This window comes from Syngnathus acus, chromosome 2 (assembly GCF_901709675.1).
Source record: "Syngnathus acus chromosome 2, fSynAcu1.2, whole genome shotgun sequence".
Taxonomy (NCBI): domain Eukaryota; kingdom Metazoa; phylum Chordata; class Actinopteri; order Syngnathiformes; family Syngnathidae; genus Syngnathus; species Syngnathus acus.
This window is the reverse complement of record NC_051088.1, coordinates 2704799-2722018: the sequence shown is the minus strand read 5'-3', so window position 1 is coordinate 2722018 and position 17220 is coordinate 2704799. Positions and strand designations below refer to the sequence as shown.

The 17220-nt window shown below is 46.1% G+C and overlaps 1 protein-coding gene across 10 annotated transcripts in view; it reads right to left on the bottom strand.

Annotated features, from left to right (window-relative positions):
• scn8aa (sodium channel, voltage gated, type VIII, alpha subunit a) overlaps positions 1-17220 on the bottom strand; it is a 132843-nt gene that overhangs the window by 28189 nt on the left and 87434 nt on the right. For all 10 annotated transcript variants that reach the window (XM_037245886.1, XM_037245891.1, XM_037245890.1 and 7 more), the window contains 2 exons: positions 13201-13355; positions 7210-7383 (listed from right to left, as the gene is read on the bottom strand). In XM_037245886.1, coding sequence (XP_037101781.1) covers positions 7210-7383; positions 13201-13355 — 329 coding nt within the window. The remainder of the gene's footprint in view (positions 1-7209; positions 7384-13200; positions 13356-17220) is intronic.

The window sequence follows — 17220 nt, the reverse complement described above, 5'->3', positions numbered from 1 at the left end:
AAAATTGGACCCAAATGTCAATATTTTGTGTGGCCACCATTATTTTCCAGCACCGCCATAACCCTTTTAGGCGTGGAGTTCACCAGAGCTTCACAGGTCGCCGCTGGAATCCTCTTCCACTCTTCCATGATGACATCACGGAGCTGGTGGATGTTGGAGACCTTCCGCTCCTCCACCTTCCATTTGAGGATGCCCCACAGATGTTCAATAGGGTTTAGGTCTGGGGACATGCTTGGCCAGTCCATCACCTTCCCCCTCAGCTTCTTTAGGAAGGCAGTGGTTGTCGGAGGTGTGTTTGGGGTCATTATCGTGTTGGAATACGGCTCTGCGGCCCAGTTTATGGAGGGAGGGGATCATGCTCTGCTTCAATATTCCACAGTCCATGTTGGCATTCATTGTTCCCTCAATGAACTGTAGCTCCCCAGTGCCAGCAGCATGACGCTCCCACCACCATTCTTGACTGTAGGCAAAACACACTTATCTTTGTACTCTTCACCAGGTTGCCGCCACACACGCTAGACACCGTCTGCATGGCTGTCGTCCCAGGAAAAAGCCTCTTCTAAAAAAGATGCAAAAGGAAGCTCGCTGAAGACAAGCAGACTAAGGATATGGGTTACTAGAACCATGTCCTGTGGTCTGATGAGACCAAGATAAACATATTTGGTTCAGATGGTGTCCAGCGTGTGCGGTGGCAACCAGGTGAACAGTACAAAGACAAGTGTGTCTTGCCTACAGTCAAGCATGGTGGTGGGAGCGTCATGGTCGGGGCTGTATGAGTGCTGCTGGCACTGGGGAGCTACAGTTCATTGAGGGAACAATGAATGCCAACATGTACTGTGGAATACTGAAGCGGAGCATGATCCCCTGCCTTTGTAAACTGGGCCGCGGAGCAGTATTCCAACACAATAACGACTCCAAACACACCTCCAAGACAGCCACTGCCTTCCTAAAGAAGCTGAGGGTGAAGGTGATGGACTGGCCAAGCATGTCCCCAGACTTAAACCCTATTGAACATCTGTGGGGCATCCTCAAATGGAAGGTGGAGGAGCGCAAGGTCTCCAACATCCACCAGCTCCGTGATGTCATCATGGAAGAGTGGAAGAGGATTCCAGCGGTGACCTGTGAAGCTCTGGTGAACTCCATGCCTAAAAGGGTTACGGCGGTGCTGGAAAATAATGGTGGCCACACAAAATATTGACATTTGGTCCAATTTTGACATTTTCAGTTGGGGTGTACTCACTTTTGTTGCCAGCATTTGAAACATTTATTGTTGTATTTTGAGTTACTTTGAAGTAACAATACGTTTACTTTGCTATCCAAGCTCTACAGTGACTACTTAACATTGTCTCAAAGTATCATTTCCTCAGTGTTGTCCCATGACAAGATATAAATAAAACACTGCAGAAATCAGAGGGGTGTACTCACTTTTGTGAGATACTGTGTGTGTGTGTGTGTGTGTGTGTGTGTGTGTGTATATATATATATACCGTATTTTCTGCACTATAAGGCGCACCGGATTATAAGGCGCACCTTCAATGAATGGCCCATTTTAAAACTTTGTCCATATATAAGGCGCACCGGATTATAAGGCGCACCTTCAATGAATGACCCATTTTAAAACTTTGTCCATATATAAAATATATACATTTGGCCCACGGGCCGGACTTTGGACACGCCTGGTGTAGTGGCTCAATATTGGTCCATATATAAGGCGCACCTGATTATAAGGCGCACTGTCGGCTTTGGAGAAAATTAGAGGTTTTTAGGTGCGCCTTATAGTGCGGAAAATACGGTATATATATATATATATATATATATATATATATAGAGAGAGAGAGAGAGAGAGAGAGAGAGAGAGAGAGATGACCTTTTGCAAAGCCACACTGTAATGCAGACTGGCCAACCACAGCACAGAAAAAAAAAACACAGCTCATTGACATTCAACATATTTTAAAGGATTTTAAAAAATGTTTTAGATTCTTTTTTGTTTTTGAATGATTGTAATGGAGGGCTGCACAGCGGCCAAGTGGCTAGCATGTCTACCTCACAGTTTTGAGGTTCAGGGTTGCAATATTAGGCCCAGTTTCCCTGTGTGGAGCTTGCATGTTCTCCCTGAGCTGGTGTGGGATTTTCTCCCACAGTCTAAAAACATCTAAGGCAGGGGTATCAAACTCATTTTTTCGCGGGCCGCATTGTAGTCATAGCTTCTTTCGGAGGGCCATTATGACTGTCAACCCAAATAAATGTATGAGCACCTCATATTATATACAGTAAAAGCTACAAAACAAACTGACAAATAACTCGTTTTCAAATCAGATGAGTAAAAACTGGTCAAATATTTTAAAAAAAGATATTGAAAGTGAAGACAATTTGCAATTCTAGTAATGACACTAATTTGATGCACAATTTGTCTTCACGGGCCACATAAAATGATGTGGCCGTATCTGGCCCCCTTGAGTTTGACACAGGTGATCTAAGGTTTACTGAATACACTAAGTTGTTCATAGCCTACGGTAGATGTGAATGTGAATACTTGTTTGTCAATATGTGCCCTGGTAATAACTGGTGACCATTCCAGGGTGTATCTCGCCTTTCGTTTAAAGTCAGATCAGATCGTCTGTATCTCACCCATGACTATAATGATGATGATAAGTGCTAGAGAAAATAGTGGGAAAATAGTAGGAGCAAAATTGAGAGAGAGCATAGTTAGATTCACAGAAAATGCTGCTCCTTAATATCATTGTCATCAATATATGTATCTACGTATGTGGTTGACTTTCTTTTGTGACATATCCGGGTTTTTTTGCATTAAATGACAAGATTAAGATTTTTTTTTAAGTGTAAATTGTGATATGCACTACCGCACTGTGTAAGACAAAAGAAATGCATGGAAACCGCTATCTTCAGCACAAAAGCAGGCCTTTTACAAATGTGAAAGAACAAATTTGGTACATATATCTGCCACAGCATTACATTAACATGCCGAGTGGCATTTTTGACGGCCAGTTGTTGACCCTTGTTGATTTTCATCTATATTGTGCATCTCCACGTGGGTTGTTTCATCTCTTCCACCACTTGTAAATGTATGTGGAAATAGAGGGTAAAAAAATTAGGTATTAAATTGAATTGCACTTCCATGTGTCCCTTTGATCTGGTGATATTGCCTTCAAAGGCATACACAACCTTCTGACTGCTTCCTTCTCAAATATTCATTCACTCATCCTCTGGACCGCGTAACCTCACGAGGGTCGCAGGCATGCTGGAGAGCCCATGCCAATAGTCTTCGGGAGGTAGGCGGGGTACATCCTGAACTGGTCGCCAGCCAATCGCAAGGCACATATAGATAACCATTCACATTCACAATCACACCTACAGAAAATCTGGAGTGGTCAATCAGCCTACCATGCATGTTTTGGGAATGTAGGATGGAACCGGAGTATTTTGAAAAAACCCACCCAGGCATGGGAAGAACATGCAAACTTGACACAGGAAGGCCACATCAAACCCTACACCTCTTTACTGTGCGGTGGACGTGTTAAACAGTGATCTACCGTGCCACTCCATTACAAATACAGTGATCCCTCGCCACTTGGCGCTTCACCTTTTGCGAATGCGCAACTTTGTGGCTTTATAAGTGACGGGAGAACGGCGTTTAAATACACGCTGATTGTGTGGGGCGTGCCTCTGAGCAATATGTGTCACTGTGGACAAGCGTGGGAAGCGCGGCAGCCAGCCTGTCACGAACAAGGCAGGACAGCCATGTGCAACACGGACTGTTTATTGCAGGGGTGTCAAACTCCAGTCCTCGGGGGCCGCATTCCTAAATGTTTTCCAAGTTTCCCTCCTTAAAACACCTGATTCAAATGATCAGTTCATCCTCACATTCTGCAGGAGCCTGATAATTGAATCAGGTGTGTTTAACGAGGGAAACTTGGAAAACATGTAGGAATGTGTTCCCCGAGGACTGGAGTTTGACACCTGTGATTTAGGGTATGGGGAAAAGGGAGGCTAGAACGCCAACAGAGCAGGTGCACAAGGCAACTGACGAGCCGGTCAGCAAGCTCGAACAGGAATCAGGTGGCAGGTGTGCGTGTGTCAAGGCAGACAACCAGCCAAGCGTACCGCTACACAGCGGATCAGACAAACGGGAATCAGGTGGCAGGCGTGCGTATGTCAAAGCAGACGAAATGGCGTGGACTGACCGGCGATGAACAGTGTCTATATACACGCCCTAATCAGTGGGTAACACGGGACAGTTGGTGGCGATCAGCGCCGATTAGCACGCGTAGTTCCGTATTGGCGCCCCGCGCCCCCGAGGCCTGGCACGGTAGGGTGCGCCAGCTAGCCAGTAGGGCGAGAGCGGGGACGTGACACAGCCGTGCACGAAGGATAAATGCACCGCCGTGTCGAAAGAGTCAGGACAGCGACAATGAGCGCTTATAGGCTCATAGGCGTGCCTCTGAGCAATGTGCTTCACTGAGGACAAGCTGCCTGCTGCGCACGTAGGAAAAAAACACTGTCGTCCAGGGGTTGGGACAGCGGCAATGAGCCCTGATTGCGCGGGGTGTGCCTCTGAGCAATGTGCTTCACTGTGGACAAGCGCTGGCTGGGGGCGCAGCTGCGGAACAGCGGCCATGAGAGCTAATAGCGCGGGGCGTGCCTCTGAGCAATGTGCGCGTCTTTGCGGATATGACTGAGTTCAAGCGCAGGAGGCGGCATCCGAGGGGAAGAAGCACCAACCGGTACAGAAAGAGTCAGGACATGTGACAATATCACTATAAAGGTACAATACATGAACAGAACAGTGTAGGAATGGTTATTAAGGGAATGGGAAAGGTTTATGTTGAGTAAAAGTATTGGTAAAAGCTTTAATTTTGTGTACTGGACCCCAATGCAACAGGAGATTCATGGGCAACTCACTGGTTTCGCTATGCATGATTGTGGTTCGTGTAGTGTGGTAATTCTGAAGGTGGACACGTCGCATGGCTTGGCAAGGAAAAGCCACTCTTCTAATTGACAATCAATTGCCCTCTAGCGGCCAATAAGAAACACCACGTCCAGGAAATTTCAATACAATTGTTTAATTTCCAAATAATACAGATATCGTTTCTATCCATCCATCCATTTTCTGAACCGCTTAGTCCCCACGGGGGTCGCGGGAGTGCTGGAGCCTATCCCAGCCGTCAACGGGCAGTAGGCGGGGGACACCCTGAACCGGTCGCCAGCCGATCGCAGGGCACACAGAGACAAACAACCATTTGCACTCGCACTCACACCTAGGGACAATTTGGAGTCTTCAATCGGCCTACCAAGCATGTTTTTTGGGATGTGGGAGGAAACGGAGTGCCGGAGAAACCCACGCGGGCCCGGGGAGAACATGCAAACTCCACACAGGGAGGGCCGGAGGTGGAATCGAACCCGCACCCTCCTAACTGTGAGGCGGACGTGCTACCCAGTGCGCCACCGAGCCGCCGATATCGTTTCTACTTTGCGGATTTTCATTTTTCGTTGCATCTCCCGTGAAAAACAAGGGATCACTGTATACGTTTTATGAAAATAAAATTGAATTTCCTCAAAAAAGGCATCCTATTGAAAGCTTGACAGATTAAGCAACAGCAACTAAGCAAAAGGTCATTGTGGGATGGTGGCGCTTGTTTTTGCCACTCAGTAGACACTGACAGGAGTCCATTCACCGGTTTGGGCTGAGGTATTGGACACTGTGGAGAGGCATTTAGTTCAAGAAGAAGGACAGAAGTTGGAGAAGTTTTGATCTTTTCAATTGCCTCCATAAAAAGTTTTACATTGTTTTACATTCCATCTATGAATGTAAAACCACTCTAATATGGCGAACTGAAAAGGGAGTTGTGTAAGTGCTGAAGAATAGAATAATGAATCTTCTCTTTTCTGGTCATTCAAACTTGACACAAGAAACAAGGAGTAGAGAAAAAATACATTGACGGGTACATAACAATCAACAAGTCAGAAACAAATGCAAGACACATCCTACAGCTCTGAGCAACACTTGAATATGGCTGCAATCAGTAGGCGAGTTCTTAATTGTTTGATCCAATTAACCTCAAATCCTATGATGCATCAGGCAGAAAATTTGGTCCTGCAGTGCGAGTGCACATACAGTACAGTAGAAGTGTCTCAGAGGAACAAACCAAGCATAAAAACTTGATTGATTGGGAAGTCAAAGGCATGTGTCCATTTCATATGGACAGGTGAAGAATCTTATTGTGTAATACATGCATCAGGCTCCAAATTACCCTTCAATGGAGGCATTTTGACTGCAAAAACAGTGCTACTAAATTTTCCATGAACTTGCGCATTTCTGTGTGTGTGTGTGCGTGCATATATATATATATATATATATATATTATATATATATATATATCCATCCATCCATTTTCTGTACCGCTTAGTCCCCACGGGGGTCGCGGGTGTGTTGGAGCCTATCCAGCCTATCAGGCAATAGGCGGGGGACACCCTGAACCGGTTGCCAGCCAGTCGCAGGGCACACAGAGACAAACAACTATTCGCACCCGCACTCACACTCACACCCAGGGACAATTTGGAGTGCTCAATCGGCCTAACAAGCATGTTTTTGGGATGTGGGAGGAAACCGGAGTGCCCGGAGAAAACCCACGCTGGCCCGGGGAGAACATGCAAACTCCAAACAGGGAGAGCCGGAGGTGGAATCGAACCCGCACCCTCCTAACTGTGAGGCGGACGAGCTACCCAGTGCCCCACCGAGCATACGTACATACACACACGCGCGCCCACACACACACACGCACACACACACATTTGTGATTTATGTGTTCCCATTAAAAAAACATGAGTCTGGAGCCCTGATTAGACAATACAATAAAAATGTCTATACAAACTAAATAGACCACATGCCTTTATACCCCAATCAAGCATAATTTCATTAGTAATCTATCCGGTGTCAAGTGACAATAAGAAGCTAAAAACTTCAGGTCCTTCATTAGTATCCTAAGCAAAAAATGTGATTCAATTTTAGTTTAAATATCCTCAAAACATTATTGCTTCATTCAGAATGTGATAAACTCAAGCAGTAACATTATGGCAATTGAATTTAGTTAATATTATTATTTACACACATTTATTGTACTATCTAAGCCAATTTTACATGTGGACCAAGGACTTATGAAACACTCTAATAGAGGATATAAATGCACTTACGTCCACAATGAAGAAGTCCAGCCAACACCAAGCGTTGGTGAAGTATTTGACAAAGCCATACGCAACCCATTTCAGCAGCATCTCCAGGATGAAGATGTATGTAAAAACCCTGTCTGCGTACTCCAGTATTATCCGGATGGTTTTTCTTTGCTCAATGTACACATCCTCAAAGGCCTTTGAGTGAAACAAGACACAAATATATGTCAGGGACGCATTATACCTCGATGATTTACAGTCCGGCTAATGAAGTGTGTGCAGCACCATGACCAACAGTGACTAACAGAATGAATCGCTGCGATACGTTTGAACAACTAATCTAGATGTGCAGAAATCTTTGCTGTTATTCAAGTAGCGTTAGGCACACTTGGGAATAAGCATCTTATCCCCACAGAAAGAGAACTACAATTTGAAAAATGGTGCAAAAACTATCAGTCTTATATTACCCCTCCCACTTCCACAAGACTGTAAATACAGTATTTTTCGGTTGCTGTTTATGCGCTGGATAGATTTCTTGTGCGCTGAGAACGTGCGGGCAGTGCGCGATTGCGCACGCGCGCAGCTTAGAGGGAACATTGCCGGCAACCTTTTTTTTTTTTAAACAGTCTGAACGGCTCAATCATAATTTTTTAAAATCCAACCTGGTTTACTTTTATACGTGGTCTTAGATCGGATACATATACAATTTTTTGCAATACAACTTCAGTCTGAACAGCCAGGTCACATCGGATTTGAACTCAGTCGAAAGACCAAAATGCTCAATGCGCAGACGGGAGACAGCGCTTTCGAGGGAGATTGCCAACTGCCCATGAGTCTGCAAAATTGTTTTGAGTAACAGTAATGACTTTATATTCGACTTTAATTTAATTTCACTTGAAACATAAAGCACAAACGGGACGTTTACCGTATTTTCCGGAGTATAAATCGCACCGGATTATAAATAGCACCAGCCATAAAATGCACAATAAAGGGGAAACAAAACATATAAGTCACACCCGAATATAAGTCGCATTTTGGGGGAAATTCCCCTCCGTGAGTCGTCACCTTATCGTGGTGGAGGGTTTTGCGTGCCCCTATAATCCTAGGAGCCATGTTGTCTGGGGCTTCATGCCCCTGGTAGGGTCACCCATGGCAAAAGGTGAGGGGCCAAACAAAGCACGGCTCACCCAAGACCCTTATGACGAAAAACACAAATGGACTTCGTTTTCCCTCGCCCGGACGCAGGTCACCGAGGCCCCCCTCTGGAGCCAGGCCTGGAGGTGGGGCTCGAAGGCGAGCACCTGGTGGCCGGGCCTTCGCCCGTGGGGCCCGGCCGGGCATAGCCCGAAAAGAAAACGTGGGTCCCCCTTCCCATGGGCTCACCACCTGTAGGAGGGGCCAAAGGGGTCGGGTGCAAAGTTAGCTGGGCGGTGGCCAAAGGTGGGGACCTTGGCGGTCCGATCCCCGGCTGCAGAGGCGGGCTCTTGGGACATGTAATGTCACCTCTCTGGCTGGAAAGGAGCCCGAGCTGGTGTGTGAGGGAGAAAAGTTCCGACTAGACATAGTCGGACTTGCCTCCACACATAGTTTGGGCTCTGGTACAAGCCCTCTTGAGAGGGGCTGGACTCTCTTCCACTCTGGAGTTGCCCACGGTGAGAGGCGTCGAGCAGGTGTGGGCATACTTATTGCCCCTCGGCTGGGCGCCTGCACATTGGGGTTTACCCCGGTGAACGAGAGGGTAGCCTCCCTCCGCCTTCGGGTGGGGGGACGGGTCCTGACTGTTGTTTGTGTCTATGCACCAAACGGCAGCTCAGAGTACCCACCCTTCCTGGAGTCCCTGGAGGAAGTGCTGGAGAGCGCTCCTTCTGGGGACTCCATCGTTCTACTGGGTGACTTCAATGCTCACGTGGGCAATGACAGTGAGACCTGGAAGGCCGTGATTGGGAGGAACGGCCCCCCGATCTGAACCCGAGCGGTGTTCTATCATTGGACTTCTGTGCTCGACACGGATTTTCTATAATGAACACCATGTTCAAACAAAAGGGTGTCCATGTGTGCCCTTGGCACCAGGACACCCTAGGCCGCAGTTCGATGATAGACTTTGTAGTTGTGTCATCGGATTTGCAGCCGCATGTTTTGGACACTCGGGTGAAGAGAGGGGCGGAGCTGTCAACTGATCACCACCTGGTGGTGAGTTGGCTCCGATGGTGGGGGAAGATGCCGGTCCGACCTGGCAGACCCAAACGCTCTGTGAGGGTCTGCTGGGAACATCTGGCAGAATCCCCTGTCAGGAAGAGCTTCCACTCCCACCTCCGGCAGAGCTTTTCCCACGTCCCGGGGGAGGCGGGGGACATTGAGTACGAGTGGACCATGTTGAGGCAGCCGACCGGAGCTGTGGCCGTAAGGTCGTTGGTGCCTGTTGTGGCGGCTATCCCCGAACCACGCTGGTGGACACCGGCGGTATGGGATGCCGTCAAGCTGAAGAAGGAGTCCTATCGGGCCGTTTTGGCCTGCTGGACTCCGGAGGCAGCTGACAGGTACCGGATGGCCAAGCGGAATGCGGCTTCGGCGGTTGCTGAGGCAAAAACACGGGCGTGGGAGGAGTTTGGCGAGGCCATGGAGAATGACTTCCGGACGGCTTCGAGGAAATTCTGGTCCACCATCCGGCGTGTCAGGAGGGGGAGCAGTGCACCGTCAACACTGTTTAGAGTGGGGATGGCGTGCTGCTGACCTCGACTCGGGACGTTGTGAGTCGGTGGGGAGAATACTTCGAAGACCTCCGTAATTCCATCTACACGCCTTCCATTGTGGAAGCAGGGCCTGGAGACTCTGAGACTCCAATCTCTGGGGTCAAAGTCACTGAGGTAGTTAAAAAACTCCTCGGTGGCAAGGCCCCCCGGGGGTGGATGAGATCCGCCCGGAGTTCTTAAAGGTTCTGGATGTTATGGGGCTGTCATGGCTGACACGCCTCTACAACATTGCGTGGACATGGGGGACGGTGCCTCTGGATTCGCAGACTGGGGTGGTGCTTCCCCTCTTTAAGAAGGGGGACCGGAGGGTGTGTTCCAACTATAGGGGAATCACACTCCTCAGCCTCCCTGGTAAGGTTTATTCAGGGGTGCTGGAGAGGAGGGTCCGTCGGGAGGTCGAACCTCGGATTCAGGAGGAGCAGTGTGGCTTTCGTCCTGGCCGTGGAACAGTGGACCAGCTCTACACCCTCGGCAGGATCCTCGAGGGGGCATGGGAGTTTGCTCAACCAGTCCATATGTGTTTTGTGGACATTTGACCGTGTCCCTCGGGAAGTTCTGTGGAGTGTGCTTCGGGAGTAGAGGGTGCCGAGCCAACTGATAAGGGCGGTTCGGTCCCTGTATCACCGATGTCAGAGTTTGGTCCGCATTTCCGGCAGTAAGTCGGATTCGTTCCCAGTGAGGGTTGGACTCCGCCAAGGCTGCCCTTTGTCACCGATTCTGTTCATAATTTTTATGGACAGAATTTGTAGGTGCAGCCGAGGCATTGAGGGGGTCTGGTTTGGGGACCTCAGCATCGCGTCTCTGCTTTTTGCAGACGACGTGGTGCTGTTGGCTTCTTCAAGCCGTGTTCTCCAGCGCTCACTGGAGCGGTTCGCAGCCGAGTGTGAAGCGGTCGGGATGACGGTCAGCACCTCCAAATCCGAGTCCATGGTCCTTGGTCGGAAAAGGGTGGAATGCCCTCTCCGGATCGGTGATGAGATCCTGCCCCAAGTGGAGGAGTTCAAGTATCTTGGGGTCTTGTTCACGAGTGAAGGCTGGATGGAGCGCAAGATCGACAGGCGGATCGGTGCCGCGTCGGCAGTAATGCGGACTCTGTACAGGTCCGTCGTGGTGAAGAGAGAGCTGATCCAAAAGCCCAAGCTCTCGATTTACCAGTCGATCCATGCTCCTACCCTCACCTATGGTCACGAGCTATGGGTCGTGACCGAAAGAACGAGATCCAGGATACAAGCGGCCGAAATGAGTTTCCTCCGCAGGGTGTCCGGGCTCTCCCTTAGAGATAAGGTGAGAAGCTCGGTCATCCGGGAGAGACTCGGAGTAGAGCCGCTGCTCCTCCACGTTGAGAGGAGCCAGATGAGGTGGCTCGGGCATCCCATCAGGATGCCTCCCTGGGGAGGTGTTCCGGGCATGTCTCACTGGTAGGAGACCCCGGGGACGACCCAGGATGCGCTGGAGGGTCTATGTCTCTCAGCTGGCCTGGGAACGCCTTGGGATCCCCCGGGATGAGCTGGATGAAGTGGCTGGGGAGAGGAAAGTCTGGGAGTCCCTCCTAAAGCTGCTGCCCCCGCGACCCGACCCCGGATGAGTGGAAGAAGATGGATGGATGGATGGGTTTTGGGGGAAATTGTTTTGACAAAATCCAACACCAAGAACATACATTAATAGGCAACAGGCTGAACGGTACGGTATGCTAACATTCCATAAACACATAAAAGATGAACTGAGAACGTGCCTGACATAACATAATAAGAGTTATTCAAATAACATAAATAAGTTTATCTAACCATCTGTGTCACTACAAAACATTAAATCCATCGAAATCTTCGTCCTTTGTGTCACTTATAAACAACTACGCTGACTCCGGAAGTAAATGCGGCGCTGACGTCAGACTCGTCGTCAGACTCGTCGTCAGTTGCAGTTCCAATTATTCCACAGGCCTATGTAACTATATATAGACTATATATCAAATAACTATTATTTAATTTAAATAACAAGTTTATCGAACCATCAGTGGCACTCCAAATCATTAAATCCATCGAAATCTTCGTCTACTGGGTCACTTATAAACAACTCAACTGACTACGGAAGTATATGCGGCGCTGACGTCAGACTCATCGTCAGTTGCGGTTCCAATTATTCTACAGGCCTAGATCGCCCTTATGCGGTTTAGTGTGAAAACAACATGTGAAGTGATATACTTAAGTAAGTAATATGTTAATGATGTGTTAATAATTTCACATACAGGGTCTGGCAAAATGATCTGACACATTTGTAGGTTTAATAAAATGCAAATATATTAAAGTAACAAAAACATTTTTTTTTCATTTTCATTTTGTTTTGTTTCGTTTTATTTCATTTTCGTTTCGTTTTTGAATAATGTTATTTTGGTCTTACCGCTGCCACATTTTCTGGAGTTCTGGCGGTGCGAGGTCGGCCGGTGGATTTTTGTTTCAATGCTGATCCACTGGCTCTGAAGTTAGTAACCCAAAACAAGATCGTGTTTCGAGCAGGTACGGGACGATGTCTACCAAGTCTGAAGCGCAAACGGAATGCTCGTTGTGTTGCAGTAACAGATTCGTTCTTGATAAACGTTTCCACAATGAAAGCACGATGCTCACGGGTCCAATTCATGTTAGCAACTGAAAGGAAACAAAATAACATTATTCGAAAACAAAACGAAAATAAAATGAAACGAAACGAAACAAAACGAAATTGCATTATATGTACTTTTCGAAAAAAAAAAAAAATTCTTTAATTTATTTGCATTTTATTAAACCTACAAATGTGTCAGGTAATTTTGCCGGACCCTGTATAAGTCGCTCCTGAGTATAACTCGCACCCCCAGCCAAACTATGAAAAAAACTGCGACCGGAAAATACGGTACATTGACAGTAGTAATTCAGATACAGACAGTTCATTTATTACAAGATCGTTAAGGTCATCTTTAGTAGACGAATAGCCTCACCTCAATTCCCCAAATTTTGTATCCTCCCTCTCGCATCCCTCCTTTGAAGATATCAAATGATAAAAAGATGAGCCCCTACACGCTGGACGCTGATGTCGTCTCCCCCTATGCGCATGTGGTTCATTTCGGGGACAGGTCTGAGTCAAATAACTGACAGCCTGGGGTTGCCTTTAATATATAACTATATTAGTGCCGCTTTCACTCACAAAAAAAATCTGCTTTCCCCCAAAATTCTAATTGAGAATTAACAACTGCAGTGTGAACCTAGCTATGAAGTACATGTATTTGCCTCCGACTCACCAGAGCTCCACTGCTGAGGAGGATCATAAAGATGATGAGAGTCTCAAACCAGTTGTGCTCCACGATCAGGTAGCATGTTTTCCTGAGATACCACCAGAGCTTCCCCCAGCCCATGGTGATGTCAACTTCGCAGCATTTGTACTTAGCCACGCATGCTGCGTACACACAGGGGGAGAAGGGGATTCTTCTGTCAGCAACACAGGATGAGTGTGTTAAAGCAGGCATCATCCTGTGCTAAATCGCAGATTACACCAGGGTTTCAGTGGGATGTGCCCTTTTCTTGCTTGTTTCGGTGCCTCATACCTCTGCATGTATTTAAATTGGTTAAATTCATTAAAGAGCTCAAGTCCTGGATGCTTCTGGGAACAGGTAAAAAAAATATTTAAAACCTTTATACTGTGTTAAAATCAATGAAACCAGCACGTAATGAATCAGAGGAGCGCTTGAATGCAGAATAACCTCATACGCGAGTTGACGGAAATGACGAGCAGCACCCCACATTCAGGTCAGCCGTGTGGAGAAATTTTGGATTTCCAGTATGCTGAACCATTACACCCCTACTAGCTTCTTTTTATTTCTTCTTCTACTGCTACTCTTCTTCTTTGTATTTGCTAGCACTCTGGAAGCCCTACGGTAACGCCTTGCCTCTCACAAGTCGATGTTTGGAACTAGTACAGACATCTGTTTTGTGTTTTTTTTTGGGGGGGGCCTCAAGTTGTATACTTTGTGTATTATATTTCACACAATAAGAGCTTACATATGATCGTAGTTTCCTCATCACGTGTCTCTCATGTTTTCTCTATTGCAGTGGTTCTTAACATTGTTGGAGGCACCGAACCCCACCAGTTTCATATGCGCATTCACCAAACCCCTCTTTAGTGAAAAAAAATATATAATGTATATTTTTCAAATTAAAGACATCGATGTTTTTTACTGGCGCACAAAATGAGCCATGCATGAACATCACCTTGTTCAAAGAACAAAACCAACACAATGCATGAACTCACAACAAATTACACACCTGCAAATCAGTGTGACTTCTGCTGTTGCCTTTGCAAGACCAGTTCAGATAAGCGTCATCACAAATTTACATGATAAATCAGGTGTGTCGGACCTCCACAGTGTAGGCTCTGCCGAACCCCTGAGACCGACTCACCGAACCCCAGGTTAAGAATTTTATTGAGATGAGAATGCTAAAAAAAAATACCGTAATTTTCGGACTTTAAGTCGCAGTTTTTTTCATAGTTTGGGTGGGGGGGGCGACTTATAATGAGGAGCGACTTATATGTGAATTTTTTCAAATATTTTCAAAAAAAAAAAAAGTGAAACCGCGATAAACAAACCGCGATGTAGCAAGGGATTACTGTAATTTGAATTTCAAGTGACGTCAGCAGCGCGGCGCGGCGTGGCGCGGCGGTTGTTTACAAAAAGGACAAAGATTGATGATGGGATGACGAAGATGACGAAGGGCCCCACGTACTACCGGCATCATTAGCGGCTTTGTTTCTAAGTGATACGGAAGACGAAGAGTTTGAAGGATTTAAGGATTTGGAGTGACAGAGAAGGTTTGAAAAACTATTATGGCTTTTACGCACGCCCGGTCCTACTCTACGGAGCTCTCTTTCACCTCCGTGGATAGAAGTCGGGGGCCGGCGCTCGGCCGGGTGGCTGTCCGGGGACGGTGGATGGGGCTCGGTCATGGCTTTTACGCACGCCCGGTCCTATTCTATGGATCTCTCTTCCACCTCCGTGGCTGGAAGTCCACGCCGCCACACGCCTGGAAGTTTGTTTTGTTAAATAAAGAGCCGTTTACCAAACCCACGTCTTTCCTTGTACTTTGTTAACGCTACAATATAGTTATATACTAGATCTGTGGAAAAACGACGAGGCTGACGTCAGGGCGCACGCGCGGCGTTGTTGACAAAGGATGAGGAATTTGATCGATGGATTTAATGATTTAGAGTGCACAGATGGTTTGATAATATTATTGCTTATATAATAGTTATTTGATATCTAATTTATATATCGTTATATGGGCCTGTGGAATATTTCGAAGTGCAAGCGCCGTCAGCGGCGCGCACTTATTGTTGACAAAGGACGATCGATGGATTTAATGAATTGGAGTGACACAGATGGTTTTATAAATGTGTTATTTATGTAATAGTTTTTTTTTAATAACTCTGAATGTTACGTCAGGCCCGTTCTCAGCTCGGAGCGACTTATATATGTTTTTTTTCACGTTATTGAGCATTTTATGGCTAATGCGACCTATATTCCGGAGCGACTTTTAGTCCGAAAATTACGGTACATACGTTACATAGCACAGGGTAAATACAAAAATTCTTAAAAAGAATTTAATACTTTTTAATATCGTCACAATATGTTTTAATACCAAAACTATTTCTTGCTGCATCTAACAGGGGTGTCAAACTCATTTTTGTCGCGGGCCGCATCGGAGTCATAGTTTCCTTCAGAGGGCCATTATGACTGTTAATGCATTACATTATATACACTATAGTCTACACCAGTGTTTCCCAACCAGTGTGCCGCGGCACACTGGTGTGCCGTGAGAGATGTTCAGCTGTGCCGTGGGAAATTGTCCAACATTAATTACGGAGCGCATTGTAAACAGGTTGGCCAAACCACTGGTCAGTTAGCACAAGGCCTGGTCAGCCACTTGCTAATTGTGCATGCGGGGCAAATCGGAGAATCTTGAGGTTTCATGTTGTGGCATCGGCACATACTCAGTTTATGTGTGTGTTGCTGTGTGCTTTTACTAACAGTGACACTATGACGGCTGTGGTGCGTTTTCGGTCCGATGGAAATCAGAACAGGTAGTTCAATGGGAGAACCTGGATTGTTCATTTTTCACCAACATAAAATACACAGTCAAGTCGAGACACCTCGACTGTGATAGCCACTCAGCCGCTGTCAGAACAGCAGAGCGTCTTTAAAAGTGACTTTGTTCTTAATGTCGCAATATTTATAGAGCTAGTCTAAAACAGTAAACAAAGTCATATTGATTCTTTTGGATTTTGATCACAATCACTTTCAATAATTTATTCCTTATGCTGTCTAAAACCTTTTTTCAAAAACTGTCACTTTTATTTACAAAAGAAATACAATTTCAAGAATATTTAGTATTTATTTTTCTTCAATTAGTCGACTCTCCATACATATATAGGAATAGAACTTTACGTCTTTTGTTGTAATATAACTGATTTTAATATAGAAGCTGGTGTAACACTTAACAGATTTTTGTTGGTGGTGTGCCTCGAGATTTTTTCCAATGAAAAGGTGTGCTGTGAATGAAAAAAGGTTGGGAAACACTGGTCTACACAACAAACTGATGAAAATAAGTTTTGAAATCACAGACTAGTAAAAACTACTAAAAAAAAAAATGTTGAATGGTAATAAAAATTGCCAGCAACTTCTCTACTTTTTAAAAGTGAAGACAGTTTGTAATTTTAGTATTGACACATGAAGTCCATGCACAATTTGTCTTTGAGGGCCACATACAAAGATGTGGGTGGCCGTATCTGGCCCCCGGGCCTTGACTTTGATACGTATGATCTATGACAACTTTCTAAACTTCAATGTTAGGGGTTACAAATAAGGTTAGATTACTGTCATTTTCTCACACAACCTTCTGAATGGGTAAGTGCATGAAAGCACAAAATATTTTTTCATTGTATGTAGAAAGAGCACTCACCACTTTTGCAGTGCTACACTTTCTTTCACAATCATTCTATTTCACTGAAACTCAAATAACCATAGCCTACAACTATGGCATTACATTTTCCCTAAGTACATCAGTTAGAGATGTTTTTTGATTAAATAAATTTGACACTATTATAGCTACTATGGGCAAAATGGTTGACTAGTTAGCACTTCCGCCTCACAGTTCAGAGGGTGCGGGTTCGATTCCACCTTCGGCCCTCCTTGTGTGTAATTTGCATATTCTCCCCATGCTTGCGAGGGTTTTCCCCGGGGACTCCGGATTCCTCCCGCATCCCAAAA